Source organism: Camelina sativa, chromosome 2 (genome assembly GCF_000633955.1).
Source record: "Camelina sativa cultivar DH55 chromosome 2, Cs, whole genome shotgun sequence".
NCBI classification, from domain to species: Eukaryota; Viridiplantae; Streptophyta; class Magnoliopsida; order Brassicales; family Brassicaceae; genus Camelina; species Camelina sativa.
Genome location: NC_025686.1, coordinates 10,513,409 through 10,528,547, shown reverse-complemented (window position 1 = coordinate 10,528,547; position 15,139 = coordinate 10,513,409). Strand labels below are relative to the sequence as shown.

The window sequence follows — 15,139 nt, the reverse complement described above, 5'->3', positions numbered from 1 at the left end:
TTTTTTTTTTTTTTTTTTTTTTTTTTTTTTTTATATTACTTAAATTTTCTTCATTTGTTCCATCCAAAATTGTCAAAATTGAATTTGTTTTAGTTCGGTTGCTTATTTCATAATCTCTTAAGTTATAAAGTCATATTTGAATTTGATGTCCAAAAGCAATAGATGTTTTATTTTTTTTTATATAGACAGACTAACAATGACAATGGAATGTTAAAATTTATGAAACATCCTATATGAGGATTTTTTTTTTAAACATCTAACTATATTAATTTGGTAAAGAGTAATATACATTGACAAACGAAAAAGTCTGTCTGCTGCTCCATTTTCTCACGACGAACATATGAAGATTTATTAATAAATTGGATTATTATATACTTCATCTATTTGTTTTCTGTAAATTTTGAGAAGTCCACGTTTTTTAAACTGTTTTTGATAAGCATTACTACAAATGTTCGTAAATATTATTTTATTACCTATTTTATAAAATAGTTAACCTTGTGAAACCTTATAAATATACAACATGGGACAACTTTTCTTAGCATGTTTTTTGATAATTTATTAATCAGCATTTGTTGTATTTTTCAAAAATAAACGAAAGAGGTAATTCTTTTACTAATGAAACAAGATAATAATGGGTATATATATATATATATTTTTTTTTTACTAGTTCGGTATCAAATTCAAAAACCAACTATCAATACCATTGTTTGCAAGGACAACCGAACCAAGGATAGTTATAAAGAAATCATGGTATTGTAGGAGAGTGGTTTAGTGCCACCTTGTTAACGAGATCAAAACCAGCTAACAGCTGAAGATTTTTCTCCAACCATCTTTGAGATTCCTCGACAATGTACTCATTTCTTGATGAATTTTCGACGAACATTTGTGCATTATCGAGCTGGACTGAGAGATTGCCGAGAATATCCATTTTTTTTTTCTTTTCTGGTTGACTTTAGGCATTTTAAGTTTTAACTACAGTAAAACCTCTATATATTAATACTCCAAATTTTGAGTATCGAGCTCAATAATTTGGAGTATTAATCCTTGTCCAAACCAAGTTTTCTGTATACTCATCAATTTTTTTCTGTATCTTTTATCTTAAGTCTCTTAAAGTTGGCCATAAGACCATCACCACTCCTGAAACTCATCTAAGTTGTTCAAAATTAAATTAATCATATTATTAATATTAAACTAATCAAAGCAACTCACTAAGAATTCTTAAAACACTACAAAAAAACACGTTCTTTGCGACGGAAATCTGCGACGGAAAAACGCCCTTGCAAATTTGCGATGAATTTGCGGGTTATTTGCTACGAAGACGAGGATCTTCGCAAATCCCTTGCAAATTTGCGAGGAAAATTTCCATCGCACATTCCTCGCAAGTTTGCGAGGGATGTGCGATACATTTACGAGGAAAAAGTGGTTCCTCGCAAATCTATCGCAGACTTGCGACGAATTAGCGAGTAATATAATCCGTAGCAAATTTGCGAGGAAGAAGCGAGGGATTTGTAAGGTCATTATGGGTTTAGGGTTTAGGGTTTGAGCTTAGGTTTAATTCTGAAGTGAAGTTCCCAGTAAACATTAAGAGACAAAAAAACATTTGAGATGAATCAACATGTGTAAAGAAAACACATAAATATATATATATATACATATATGTAAGTCAATTTGTGATTTAGTTTCATTATGAACATATGACCAAGTGTTAAAGTGTTTTAATCAACAATTGCAATGTAGAGTCCATAGTCCAGTAATCACCAACTATATGAACAATGAACTTTCCAAAACATAGGAAAAACATGAAATTAATAGAGATTGTATCATTAAGAAAATAAAGTTGATGCAAAAGAATATATACGCTTGCGAGGGATTTACGGTGGATGTGCGAAGAATCCCCGCAAGAGGCTCGCAGATCCCTTGCAATTTGCAAGGGATGTGCGAGGCACCCTAGGTAATCCCTCGCTAAAGCCTCACGGTTCCCTCGCAGTTGATCTTTTACATGAAAATTAAAGAAGAGCATTACTAACCAACATTGCATCAAGAGACAAGAAACTTTGGAGATTAATTTCCAAAGCATAGGAAAATCCGAACTTAGCAAACTAATAATATGAACCTACTTTAATTTTATCTACACATAGCAAACTATTTGTATATAATAATGTTGGACTTAGAAAACTAATAATATTGGATCTTGGTAGACATGTCAAATTGGTTAAACCAAACCAAACCAACCCAAAACCATTGAGTTTTAGTGTTTAATGGGTGATGATTCAACCCAACTCATTTAGCAAATGGTTTGGATCAAACCACAACCCATTTAGCTTAATGGGTTAATGGGTTAAATGAGTTGACCCACTTTGTATCATCATGAGACTATGTATAATTTTACAAATTCATCAAAGCTTGTGTAATTTTATAGATAAATATGATATATGTCTACTTAGATTTTGAAAACCAGAAATTTTAAATAATAATAATCCAAAAAATAACATCACTGTTTTAAATTGTCTTCTAAAATCTTCTTCTAAGATGTCTTCTTTAGTCTTCTTCTAAGCTGTCTTTGACACCATTGTTTCCCTCACATTCCTTAGTCTTCTTCTAAGCTGTCTTTGACACCATCTCCATCTGAAATCAAACTCTACAAATGAAACAAAACTCAAAAATTCTAGATCGATCCAAACACTCAAACTCAAACATTCATACACTCAACCTCAAACACTCAAACATTCAATCTCAAACTCAAACGCATCAAAGAGGTGAATCATCTAATTCAAGCAGAGACAAAAGAGATCAACACCATCTCCATTTCTAGCAATGTATTAATCGATCACCAACACAAGAGTCAACATAAGTTCTGCAACACACATTTGAAACCAAAAACGTTTAACACAAAGAGAAGTAAGTATCCACAGAATTTGAAAACTTTCACCTTTGAATGATGGTGGTTTTAAGTCTCTGGTCCTGTAGAGAAGGAAGTATCCACATAATTTGGATCTGATCGAATAATAACTGTCTTGCCATTTTCATCTACAATACATAAGATAAATATAAACAAATCCAAGTAAAACAAACTGATAAACTAATCCAAGTAAAGCAACCTGATAAAGTATAGTATTTCTTACCTTCACAATCGACTTTGTAACCATGTATCCAAGAACGCGTACATAACAGAGCTTGGACATTGCTTGGAAGAAGACGGCTCATGTATTTGTTAATCAAATGAGCTCCAATACTAAAGGAAGACTCAGCAGCTACGGTGGTTATGGGAATGCTAAGAATGTCCATGGCCATGTAGGTTAACGCACCAAAACGATGTCTGTTCTTTCTCCAATAGTGCAAAACATTTAGATGAGGATGACTTTTCATCTCTAAATTTGGTTCCTCTAAATACATACGCAAAGCTGACTTGCCTTGTTCAATATAATCTGGGACATCATCCAAATCAAACAAATCATGTATCATTACAATTTAAACACATTAGAAACTTGAACGGTTAAACCATCAAACAAACTTAAACTTACAAGTACAGAAACTTACATCTTGTACGTCTAAGCTTCCTCTACCTCTTTTAGGAGCATAAGACTATGATCTTGCAGAACTCACAACTGGAGTCAAAGGAAAAAAATTTCGATATTCTTCAAAGAGTTTATAAAGCTCACTCTCAAGGTGATCAATTTTTGCTTGTGAACTAAATGGATCAAGTTCATCATAACTAAATGCTTCAAAAGTCTAAATTTCATCCTAGGATCTAGAACAGCTCCCAAAGCAAGTATAACACTGTACTTCTCCCAATATTTATCATATTTCAGCCTCATCTTATGTATCATCTCTCTAATCATGTTGTCATCATGATTCCTATTCACTTCCAACAAACACTGAATCTTCCATACATGCCCAAAGTACAAGTTAGATGTAGAATAACTTCTTCCAGACATCAAAGTAGTAATACTATAGAAGGGCATCAAAATCTCATGAATCAACTTTGCTCTCTTCCAATCTTGAGTTGAGGGACAATGTTTGTAATTTTTGTCAACCACTTTAAACCTATTTAAAGCACGCTCATACTTTAAAACCTTCTCTAGCATTAAGTAAGTTGAATTCCATCTATGCTGAACATCCAAAGACAAAAGAACTTCACCATCACCTTCTACACATTCCCCAAATGCAATACGTATAGACTTTAAGCCTTTAAGATACTTTATATTTTCTCTAATCTTAGTCAATGCACCACNAGGTGATCAATTTTTGCTTGTGAACTAAATGGATCAAGTTCATCATAACTAAATGCTTCAAAAGTCTAAATTTCATCCTAGGATCTAGAACAGCTCCCAAAGCAAGTATAACACTGTACTTCTCCCAATATTTATCATATTTCAGCCTCATCTTATGTATCATCTCTCTAATCATGTTGTCATCATGATTCCTATTCACTTCCAACAAACACTGAATCTTCCATACATGCCCAAAGTACAAGTTAGATGTAGAATAACTTCTTCCAGACATCAAAGTAGTAATACTATAGAAGGGCATCAAAATCTCATGAATCAACTTTGCTCTCTTCCAATCTTGAGTTGAGGGACAATGTTTGTAATTTTTGTCAACCACTTTAAACCTATTTAAAGCACGCTCATACTTTAAAACCTTCTCTAGCATTAAGTAAGTTGAATTCCATCTATGCTGAACATCCAAAGACAAAAGAACTTCACCATCACCTTCTACACATTCCCCAAATGCAATACGTCTAGACTTTGAGCCTTTAAGATACTTTACAGTTTCTCTGATCTTAGTCAATGCACCACTAATAACAAATAAACCATCCTGCACAATAAGATTCAATATGTGTGCACAACATCTCACATGGAAAAATTCTCCTTTACACAGCAAATCATTATCTAAATTAAGCCTATCCTTTAATATGTCTTGCAATGTTCCATTAGCTGTAACATTATCCAGAGTCAAACTAAACATATTTTTCTCTATCCCCCACTCTTTTAAGCATTCATGAATCTTATCAGCTAATGCATCACCAGTGTGAGGAGGAAGTATATCACAAAATGAAAGACTTTTGGTATTCAAAATCCATTTTGCATCAACATAGTGTGCAGTCACAACTATATGTCCATCTCCATAAGCAGTAGTCCAACAATCGGAAGTTAAACACACTCTACTAGGAATTTTTTCCAACTCAGACCTTAATCTCAGCTTTTCCTTCTCCCAAGTTTTGACCACATCAGCAGCAGCTGTGTTTTTAGTATAGCATTTATAATCTGGGTTTATTAACTATGAAAATCCCTAAGCTCCTCATATTCAACCACAAGAAAGGTAGATTATGTCGTATAATCACCCTACTAAACTTCTCCCTAGCAATTTTATCATCAAACTTCACCCTCAAACTTTCTACATCCACATCTAGTGAGCATTTCTCATAATGTCGTTTCAAATTAGATGTTCTACTAGTAGGCTGCCACAAATAACTCTTTGGACATTTCTTACAATAAGCCCTTTCTTCATCATTATCAGCTCTTTCTATTACAAAGTGATTCCACACTAATGATCTTACTTCTTTGTGTATGATGAGAAGAACTTACTAGTATTCTAGATTGTGATGCATTTGATGATGATAATTGTCCAACAACACCATTAGGAGCTTCTTCTTCATCATTCGGTTCATTCATCACTTGTTCTGCAAACCACAAAACAGTCAAGACAATCACTCACTAACAGTCACTCGACAACACAATCAAGACTCTTTATTAACGATCCAATGTATGCCACGGTTACTAAACACAATCAACACGAAACACCACAGTTACTAAACAGAACCAAGAACAACCAAACAATACCAAGTCCTATGACCAATGCTTGACGGATAAACTTACTAAACTTACAATGATCTCTAAACTCAGCCAATATATACAACAAGGTTAGTGGATATAGAACAACATTTACATACACTAAGCTAATCAAATATTCAAATGATTCAGATCCTAGACAATGTTTGTTACTAGTAGTGACATATAGAAAAGGAACTGGAATAAGAAGAAGAAGAACTCACAAGAACCTAATGTGAGCTTAGATGTAATCATGTAAACATTAAGTAAGCTAATGTGATACAAATTTGCCTTGTGTAATTGTTCTCGTTACACTAAAAAACACACTAAAAACTCACTTGTCATGGTTCTTAAGCGATGGTAGTTTGTAATATGCTAAACTCACTAATCCATGGTTACTTACTAGAGAACAACAGAGTTGATACAAAACCTGACTTAAGCAGAAACGTCTACAGAGTATAGATCAATCCACTCAAATACATAAGCTATTCCAGAAAAAATCTACAGATCACTCCACACAAATACATAAGCTATTCCAAAAAAATCTACAGATAAATCCACACAAATACATAAGCTAATCCAAAAAAACCCAATAGAAGAACGCCAAATACAATTGGATTCAAAGCCTTCAATAGGATTCAAATGTTCCAACAAGAGATTAGAGATCAAACAAACCCAATAGAAGAAGACACAAAATCAAACAAAACAAATAAGAGAAGCAAAAATTTAGGGAAACCCAGATATTTGAGTGATTCATACCAGAAGATTGAGTCCCAGATGATCCAATAAGAACGGGGAGAACGGAGAAGCTTGAGTCTGTCTCCATCGAAGAAGAAGAAGAAGAAGAAGAAGTTTGAAATCGATCGACGAAGAAGAAGAAGTTTGGTTTTGTTTATTTCTCTTGGTTCAATCTGGTTTACACATTTGATTAAAAACAAAATCGGTTTAATTTGGTATTTTAAAATCAATTCAATTATGTTTGGTTTGGTACACTAAATTTCACGATTCAACCAACAAACTCTCAAACAATCGATTCTATGTTCATAAGAAACACGGAATCAATAAGCCAGCTCTCAAGATGAGAGAAACCCAACAAGAAGAATCTTTTTTAGTAGTTTTACAAGTTTTCTTAACAAATGATTTCTGATAAAAAGAAAAGCTGAGCTAACACTTGCTCATATAGTCTCTAACGGCCAGTTTTGATCGCCCAACCATAGCCCACCACGTGTCCGCGTTTTATTGGTCCTCCAACAAGTTGTAATTCCACACGTGGGAGCTCTCATGCTCGGTTCTGCATCACATCTCTCCCTGTTAGCAGAACCTTGACCGCAAGGTTCTAAGCTTCAAACTCTAGAAATTTCTCGTGAAGATCGAAAAGAAACTCCCAAGTTGACTCTTCCACCGGTTCGTTAAGCCACTGAACCAAAACCTTCGTAACAGCCCTACCTTGGCGATTAACCATCTTTCTCTCCAAAATCCTCATCGGCTCTTTCCTGAAAACATCTTGCAGAATAGAAGGTAGTTGAGTTGTAGTAGTGACATTACCCACCAATACCTTGAGTTGTGAAACGTGAAACACCGGGTGAATATGAGAGTATTCGGGCAATGCGAGACGATAAGCCACTTCTCCATACTTATCCAAGATCTTATATGGCCTATAATATTTTGGTGCTAACTTTTGATTTGCTCGCATGACCACTGAATGCTGACGATATGGTTGCAGCTTCACATACACAAAGTCACCAATATCAAAACCACGCTCAGTGCGATGTGTATCAGCCATCTGCTTCATGCGATGCTGAGCTCACAGAAGATGGAACTTAAGCAACATCAGCATATTCTCCCGTTCCTGTAGAGACCTTGCTACCACCGCCACCTTAGATTCACCAGGAAGGTATGGTAAGTGAATGGGAGGCGCCTGACCATACACAACTTCAAAAGGCGTCATTCTGCTAGATGTGTGAAAATTGGTATTATATCAATATTCTGCCAAAGCCAACCATTTGCTCCACATATGAGGCTGATCATGGCACATACAACGCAAATAATTCTCCAAGCATCGATTAACCACTTATGTTTGACCATCACTCTGCAGATGGTATGCACTTGACATCTTCAAAGTCACTCCTTGTAGAGTAAAAAACTCACGCCAAAATTCATTAGTAAACACGGTGTCTCTGTCACTAACAATGGAAATTGGACACCCATGAAGCTTAAACACATTATCCAAGTAAACTTGAGCCACCGAGAGAGCACTGTAAGGATGAGCCAACGAAATAAAGTGGGCAGCCTTACTCAACCGATCAACAACCACCATAATCACTGATTTCCCTGCAGACAGAGACAATCCTTCAAAAGGCATAATTCTCCATAGAGACTTCACTCCAAATAGTTTCTGGGATAGGCAAAGGTTGTAGGAGTCCAGGAGAAGCGGCATTGTCACTCTTACACTGCTGACAAGTGATGCAACTACGAATATAGGCTTGACTATCCTTCACCATGCCCTTCCAATAAAAAACTCCTTTCACCCTTTGATGAGTCATGTCCCTGCCTGAGTGTCCACCCACTCTAGAACAGTGCAACCATTGCAGAATTTTATCTTTCAAAACAAAATCTGATGGAATCACAATCTTACTCTTCCTCCTCAAAATATTCTGACTCCAAGAATAATATCGTTTAGCTGCCGGATCCGCTTTCAAGGCTTCAATTATAGCTTTTAGAGAACCATCCGTCTCATAACCCGCTTGAATCTCCTTCATTAAATCGCACTCCACAATAGACATAGACATGTGCAAGACTTCAGAACCTTCCACCCTCGATAAAGCATCAGCCACCAAATTTTTCGTGCCTTGCTTATATTAAATCTCATAGTCAAATTCTAACAACTAGGCAACCACTATTGTTGAATAGGAGTGTTTAACCTCTGCTCCAACAAATACTTGAGACTGTGTTGGTCGGTCTTAATGATGAAATACCCTGGCAACAAGTAATGTCTCCACTTCCTCACTGCAAAAATAACAGCTAACAATTCCTTCTCATAAATGGATAAATGCAACTGTTTCCCCTTCAATTGTCTGCTAATGTACGCCAATGGATGCCCTTCCTCCATCAACACTGCATCAATACCATGGCCACAAGCATCAGTCTCGACAATCAACTGCTTATCAAATAGCGGTAATGCCAATACCGGTGCTTGACATAGAGCCAGCTTCAACTGATCAAAAGCCTTATGTGCCTCATCAGACCAAGCAAACGACTTTTTTTTGTTAAAGCATGCAAGGGACTAGCAATAGCTCCAAATTTTTTAACAAAACGACGATAATAACCAGCTAAACCTAAAAACCATCTTAACTGCTTCACTGTGTCTGGTCTAGGCCATTCCTCCACTGCCTTGACCTTCACCAGATCAGTAGAAATGCCCTTCGTACTAATGAAGTGTCCCAAGTACTCTACTCGATCAACTGCAAAAGCACACTTACTCATCTTGGAAAACAGCTGATTCTTTCTCATCACTTCAAACACACATTTCAGATGATAAGCATGTTCTTGTAAAGAAGAGCTGTAGATTAAGATATCATCGAAGAATACCAAAACAAACTTCCTCAAGAACTCTTTAAAGACTGAGTTCAACAAACTTTGAAAAGTAGCAGGTGTGTTTGTAAGGCAAAGTGGCATTACTAAATACTCGTAATGTCCACCATGAGTCTTAAACGCAGTCTTGTGAATGTCGTTAGGATCCATCCTCACCTGGTGGTAACCCGCACGAAGATCAATCTTAGAATAGACCATTGACCCTCCCAATTAACCCATAAGATCATCTATCAATGGTATAGGAAAACGATCCTTTACTGTCATTGCCATTCAATTCCCTATAATCAACACAAAGCCTCCATGATCCATCTTTCTTCTTAACCAACACAACTGGAGAAGCATAGGGACTGGAATTGACTTGAATGGTACTACCAGACAACATTTCTTCAACAATCTTATCAATCTCATTCTTTTGGTGAATAGCATAACGATACGGTCTTTGATTCACCGGATTAGACCCTTCTAACAACTTGATCTTATGGTTATGATGTGCTTTGAATGGCGGTAACTCTGTCGGTTCAACAAAGAGGTCAGGGAACCCTTCCACCAACTGACCTATAACCGTATCAACTTTTGCCTCTGTCGATAATGTACTAAGGGTACAAATATCCTCACTCTCTTCTTCCCGTTTCTTCTGCACACACAACAGAGCAAATTGAGCTTGATCCTCTTGTACCTTCTGCAACTTCTGTGCCTTCACATCTCTTACAGAACCAGACTTAAGGCCATATAATAATACTCGTTGCCCCTTATACTTGAACCCCATCTCCAATTCTTCGAACTCCCAGGTAATTGGTCCCAACGTTTTAAGCCATTGTACACCCAGTACCATGTCTATTCCTTGTAAAGGAATCATTAACACATCAGATTGAAAGGTGGTATCCTGTAACTTCCATGTGAAATCTTTCACCTTGCCATTAATTGCTAACTTCCATCCATCAGCCACTGAAACAAGAGATAACCCTGCACTCTCTACCTTACAACCCAATTTAGCCACCATCTTTGAGTCAACAAAATTGTGTGTTGAGCTAGAATCAATAAAAATGAACAATATCTTCTTATCATAAGTTCCCTTCACCCGCATCGTCTCATGGTCCGAGATACCAGATATAGCGTTAACTGATATCTGTGGCATACCTTTGGGATCCACTTCACACTCGTCCCACAACACTTCCTCTGCATCTACGAATTCATCTCCCACATCTAAACTAAAAAGTTGTGTCTTCTTATGCACCAGATAATGTTCTGGGGTGTATTTCTCATCACAGAGATAACACAATCCTTTAGCTCTCCTCTCACTCATTTCCTGCTGAGATAGCTTCCTTGGTGTTGGATTAATGGATTTGACAGAACCTTTTCCCCACTGCTGATCAGTCCTAACATCATTCTCCTTTGTATACTTGATAGTTGGACCAGCATTGCTTAACTTAAGAGACCAAGTTGTTGTAAAAGGTTTCTTAGGATGAGCCTTTTCATATAACCTGCCTTAGAGCAAACAGTGATGGATCGTTTGAGGTTGAAACATTCTTACATGCATTTGAGTATCCAACCACAACCCAGCTAAAAATAAACTGACCAAGTAAGCTTCAGAAAGATTCACCCTAAGCTTGATCAACACAAATTTCTGGTGATAATCCACTATGCCATCAGTTTCTTGCAACTGCTTAAGCTCTGCCATGGGTTCATCGCACACATCTTCAAACCTTTCCAACAACATTTGCACGTAACCTTCCCAATCATACAAAACTTCCAATCCGACTCTAGACTTAACAAATGAATGGTGCGAAGCTGCTGCGTGACTATCAAAATGTATCGCTGCCGTCTTAACCTTCATATTATCCGGCGTGAAATCAACAACGAAAAATTCCTCAGCCTTAAACAACCATTCCTTGATCCTACTTCCATCAAATCTAGGGAAATCAATTCGACCCAACCTTGTAACACCGTGATAATAGTTTTGAGCTTCATATCTTACCACATCAGGTCGCGTTGATCTATGCGATTCCCAAAAAACCGGAATGAACCTCCAAAGATGCCGATGATCTTGATACCTTCAGATCTGGAGTGCTCTGAACCTCTGGCGCTTTACCCGCCGTTGCGAGTCGCATCTCTTTTTACATATTCGCCAAATTTTGCATCATCTCACGGTGACGCTCTTCCATTTGCTCTTCCAGCTGAAGTATCTCCAATCACGATACCTTCTCATCCAACGCATCGCAATCTAGATCTCCTTTCACTGGATCCTTCTTCTTCTCTGTGTTCGCTCTCGTCTCTACCATGATTTCCGAGGAAAGACGATGCTCTGATACCTTTAGTACAAAAAATTTCATGATTCAACCAACAAACTCTCAAACAATCGTTTCGATGTTCATAAGAAACACGTAATCAATAAGCCAGCTCTCAAGATGAGGGAAACCCAGCAACAATAATCTTTTTTAGTTGTTTTACAAGTTTTCTTAACAAATGATTTCTGATAAAAAGAAAAGCTGAGCTAACACTTGCTCATATAGTCTCTAACGGCCAGTTTTGATCGCCCAACCATAGCCCACCACGTGTCAGCATTTTATAAACAACAAGTTGTAATTCCACACGTGGGAGCTCACACGCTCGGTTCTCCATCAAGAACGGAGAAGCTTGAGTCTGTCTCCATCGAAGAAGAAGAAGAAGAAGAAGAAGTTTGAAATCGATCGACGAAGAAGAAGAAGTTTGGTTTTGTTTATTTCTCTTGGTTCAATCTGGTTTACACATTTGATTAAAAACAAAATCGGTTTAATTTGGTATTTAAAATCAATTCAGTTATGTTTGGTTTGGTTTTAGTCAACTCATCAACCATTTTACTCCAATCCATTTCAACCCAATCCATTAAATCCATAAACCATTTTGATCCATTAACCCATTAAAACTCAAATTATCAAACTCAATAAGTTTTTGGTTTGGTTTGGTTTGAGTTGATCCATAATTTTGGATCCATTTTGACACCCATAGATCTTGGTATGATCTTTTGATTAAGCACATTTTGGTATTTCTCATGCTTTTGATTAATAATATTGGATTTTGGTATTTCTTTAGCTTTTGATTAAGTACATTTTAACGAGGATGATCTTGGTATAAAATGAATTTGATTGATTATAAAGGTGCGAGGGATTTGCGACGGATCCATCGGTAATCCCTTGCAAAGTTGGTGTATTTTAATTGGTCAGTTTGTCGGTTGTTGCGACTTGTTTGCAAGGGATGTGCGAGTGCTTCTCGCTAATCCCTCGCAAAATTTGGTGAATTTTGATTGGTCAGTTTATCGGTTCCTAGTTACTCCGTCACAATATCTGCGAGGGATTTGCGAGGGCGCAAAATGTTTATATATACCACCAAGCTCTGGTTTGAGCGAAGCTCAAACTCATTCACCTAAACCCTAATCTCTCTTCTTCATCCTCTCAACCCCTAATCTCCTTTCTTCTTCGTCTTCTCCGGCAAACCGTAGCCGCTCTTCTTCGACTTCTCCGGAAAACTCTAGTTGTTCTTCTCCGTCACTCGCTATTATCTTCTCCGTCAAACCATTCTCTTCTTCATCTTCTCCGGCAAAACCTTCGTCTTCTTTGTCTTATCCGGCAAGCCCTTCGTTTTCTCCGTTGAACCGGCAAACCCTTCGTCTTCTCCGTCAAGGTATTACCCTAATCTCTTCGTCTTCTTCGTCTTTGTTTCTATCCTCCTCGGCAAACCCTAATCTATTCAATAAACCCTAATCTCTTCAATTAACCCTAATTTCTTCTATTAACCCTAATTTCATCTATTAACCCTAATTCTATTAACCCTAATTTCATCTATTAACTCTAATTTTTTCTAATTTCTCTTAGATCTGATTAAATTGATTTTGTTTTTCTTATAGATGTTTAATGGCAACGATTACACAAGGTTCCTGTCTGATCAAGGTGTACCTGCTCCCACCGGTTCTAATTCTCGCCGTTCAACCTCGCAACCACTACCGGTGACACCGTCTTATCATACTTCTTCTCCTTCACCTTCACCTTCACCCTCTAATGTGAATTTTGGCTTTGGGGATCGTCAGGAGGTGACTCCACCCGCTCGTTTTCCGTCTACAGGAGCTTCTACACGTCTCAACAATCTTACACTGGAAGAGTTGCTCGATAGTCATGGGCGTGCAGGTTTAACGAAGCTTGATCCACGTTGATCTCCAGGAACTGTCTGGTAAGCAATACTTTAAAGTTTTTAATTTCATGTTGAAATCTGATATTTGCATGTTGAATGATAATTACTAATGGCAGATACCAATCCCGTTATTTCTCCTCTGGTGATTACAATTGGTACGTAACGCTTATTTGCTTAACTAGTGCCACAAGTTGTTGTAAGTGTAACCATCCTCAAAATCATCATCAAATTAAAATAATTTCAGGAGACTGATTGATGTGACCCGAGGACGCGATAGCGGTACAGAAGCGTCTTGAACTCTCGGTCAACTTTCGATCGGCGAAACTTTCCTCGGCAAAGGTTCTTGGCTTCGGTTCTATGGAAGAAACAAATGGGGGAAACGAAGTTTGAGACGATTCAAACGAATCGTTTGAGAAAATGATCGGTGGACTCTTTCGGACCGTACAGATGCGGAGAACCTCGAGAGGCTGCGAGAGGCTCCGAGCGGCTACGACGCAGAACGGTGGTGACCTCCGAGGCTGACGATGGAAGCGATGGGGAATCGACACGAGATGGAACGGTGGAACACTCGAGAGCTGGTGAGAGAGAACTCGAGGTTGCGAAGGGAAGTGATGGAAGCGAAGCGAGGGGAGATGAGTGGATCGAATGACGACACAAGAGAGTTGGTTCTTCTCTTGATACGGTCGCTAACAAGATCAAACCCGGTTTGAGTCTTGTTAGGGTTCTCTCCCTTAGGCAATCCCGGATTGGACTAATGAGAGGATGGAGACAAGTCAAGAATCTCTCTTGAGAAAAGGTTTAATTTTCATTCAAGTCTAAGGAGGCACAAAGGCTAAGAGAGAGTTTAAATACAATAGGTCAAGTGAGAGTTTAGGGACACACGGATTCACTATGAACCGCACAATCGTCCTTAGGCGTGTTTCCCTTGTAAATGGAACACATCACCTCATTTGACTTTCAAAGTAAGCTCCCCAACGTTCAAATGCTAAAGGATCAAAAGAGAATATTCTCAAAGTTCAAAATTAAACCAAAAATAAGAGGGAAAGAGAGATAACCGCCTTGGCTTTGCGTGTGAAGCAACTTAGCATTTAGGTGTTTTGCACCAAGCTCCATGCCTCGTTATAACCTCTCCGGTAAACCCATTGGAAAAAACCCGGAGTAGGGAAAAGAGTACATTTCCTCGCAGTGGCGACTTTGGTGTCTTCACTCTTGGGTAAGAGTGAAGACCAATCGGATCGAGTCCTCGAAGTCTCCTTGGGGTGGCTGGTGTTGCGTGAATGACCAGACAAATGTGTTGAGTCGCTGTTTGGCTGTCTTTGCTGAGCTCTTGGAACGCGTCGTGGCTCCGGGAGTGATCGCCGGTGCCTTGGCCGCTTCAGTTTCTTGTGCCTCGGCCGCCTCGGTTGTTCCTTGGTCGCATGTCCCGGGCAGGTTTGGTGTCTCTCGGTCGCCTCGGTCGGGTTCACGTCTCTCGATCACATCACTGATCATATACCCAAAAGGGAATGACAAGGACAATGGGAGTGGATTTATTTCAATGTATGTTGAAATAGATA

At 38.0% G+C, this 15,139-nt stretch overlaps 1 protein-coding gene across 1 annotated transcript; it reads right to left on the bottom strand.

The window, feature by feature from the left end:
• Window positions 9,646–11,701, bottom strand: LOC104750484. The gene is made up of 3 exons (XM_010472286.1): window positions 11,616–11,701; window positions 10,999–11,416; window positions 9,646–10,890 (listed from the first exon to the last, which is right to left on the bottom strand). Exons 1-3 carry the CDS (start codon window positions 11,699–11,701, stop codon window positions 9,646–9,648), a joined length of 1,749 nt encoding a protein of 582 aa, XP_010470588.1.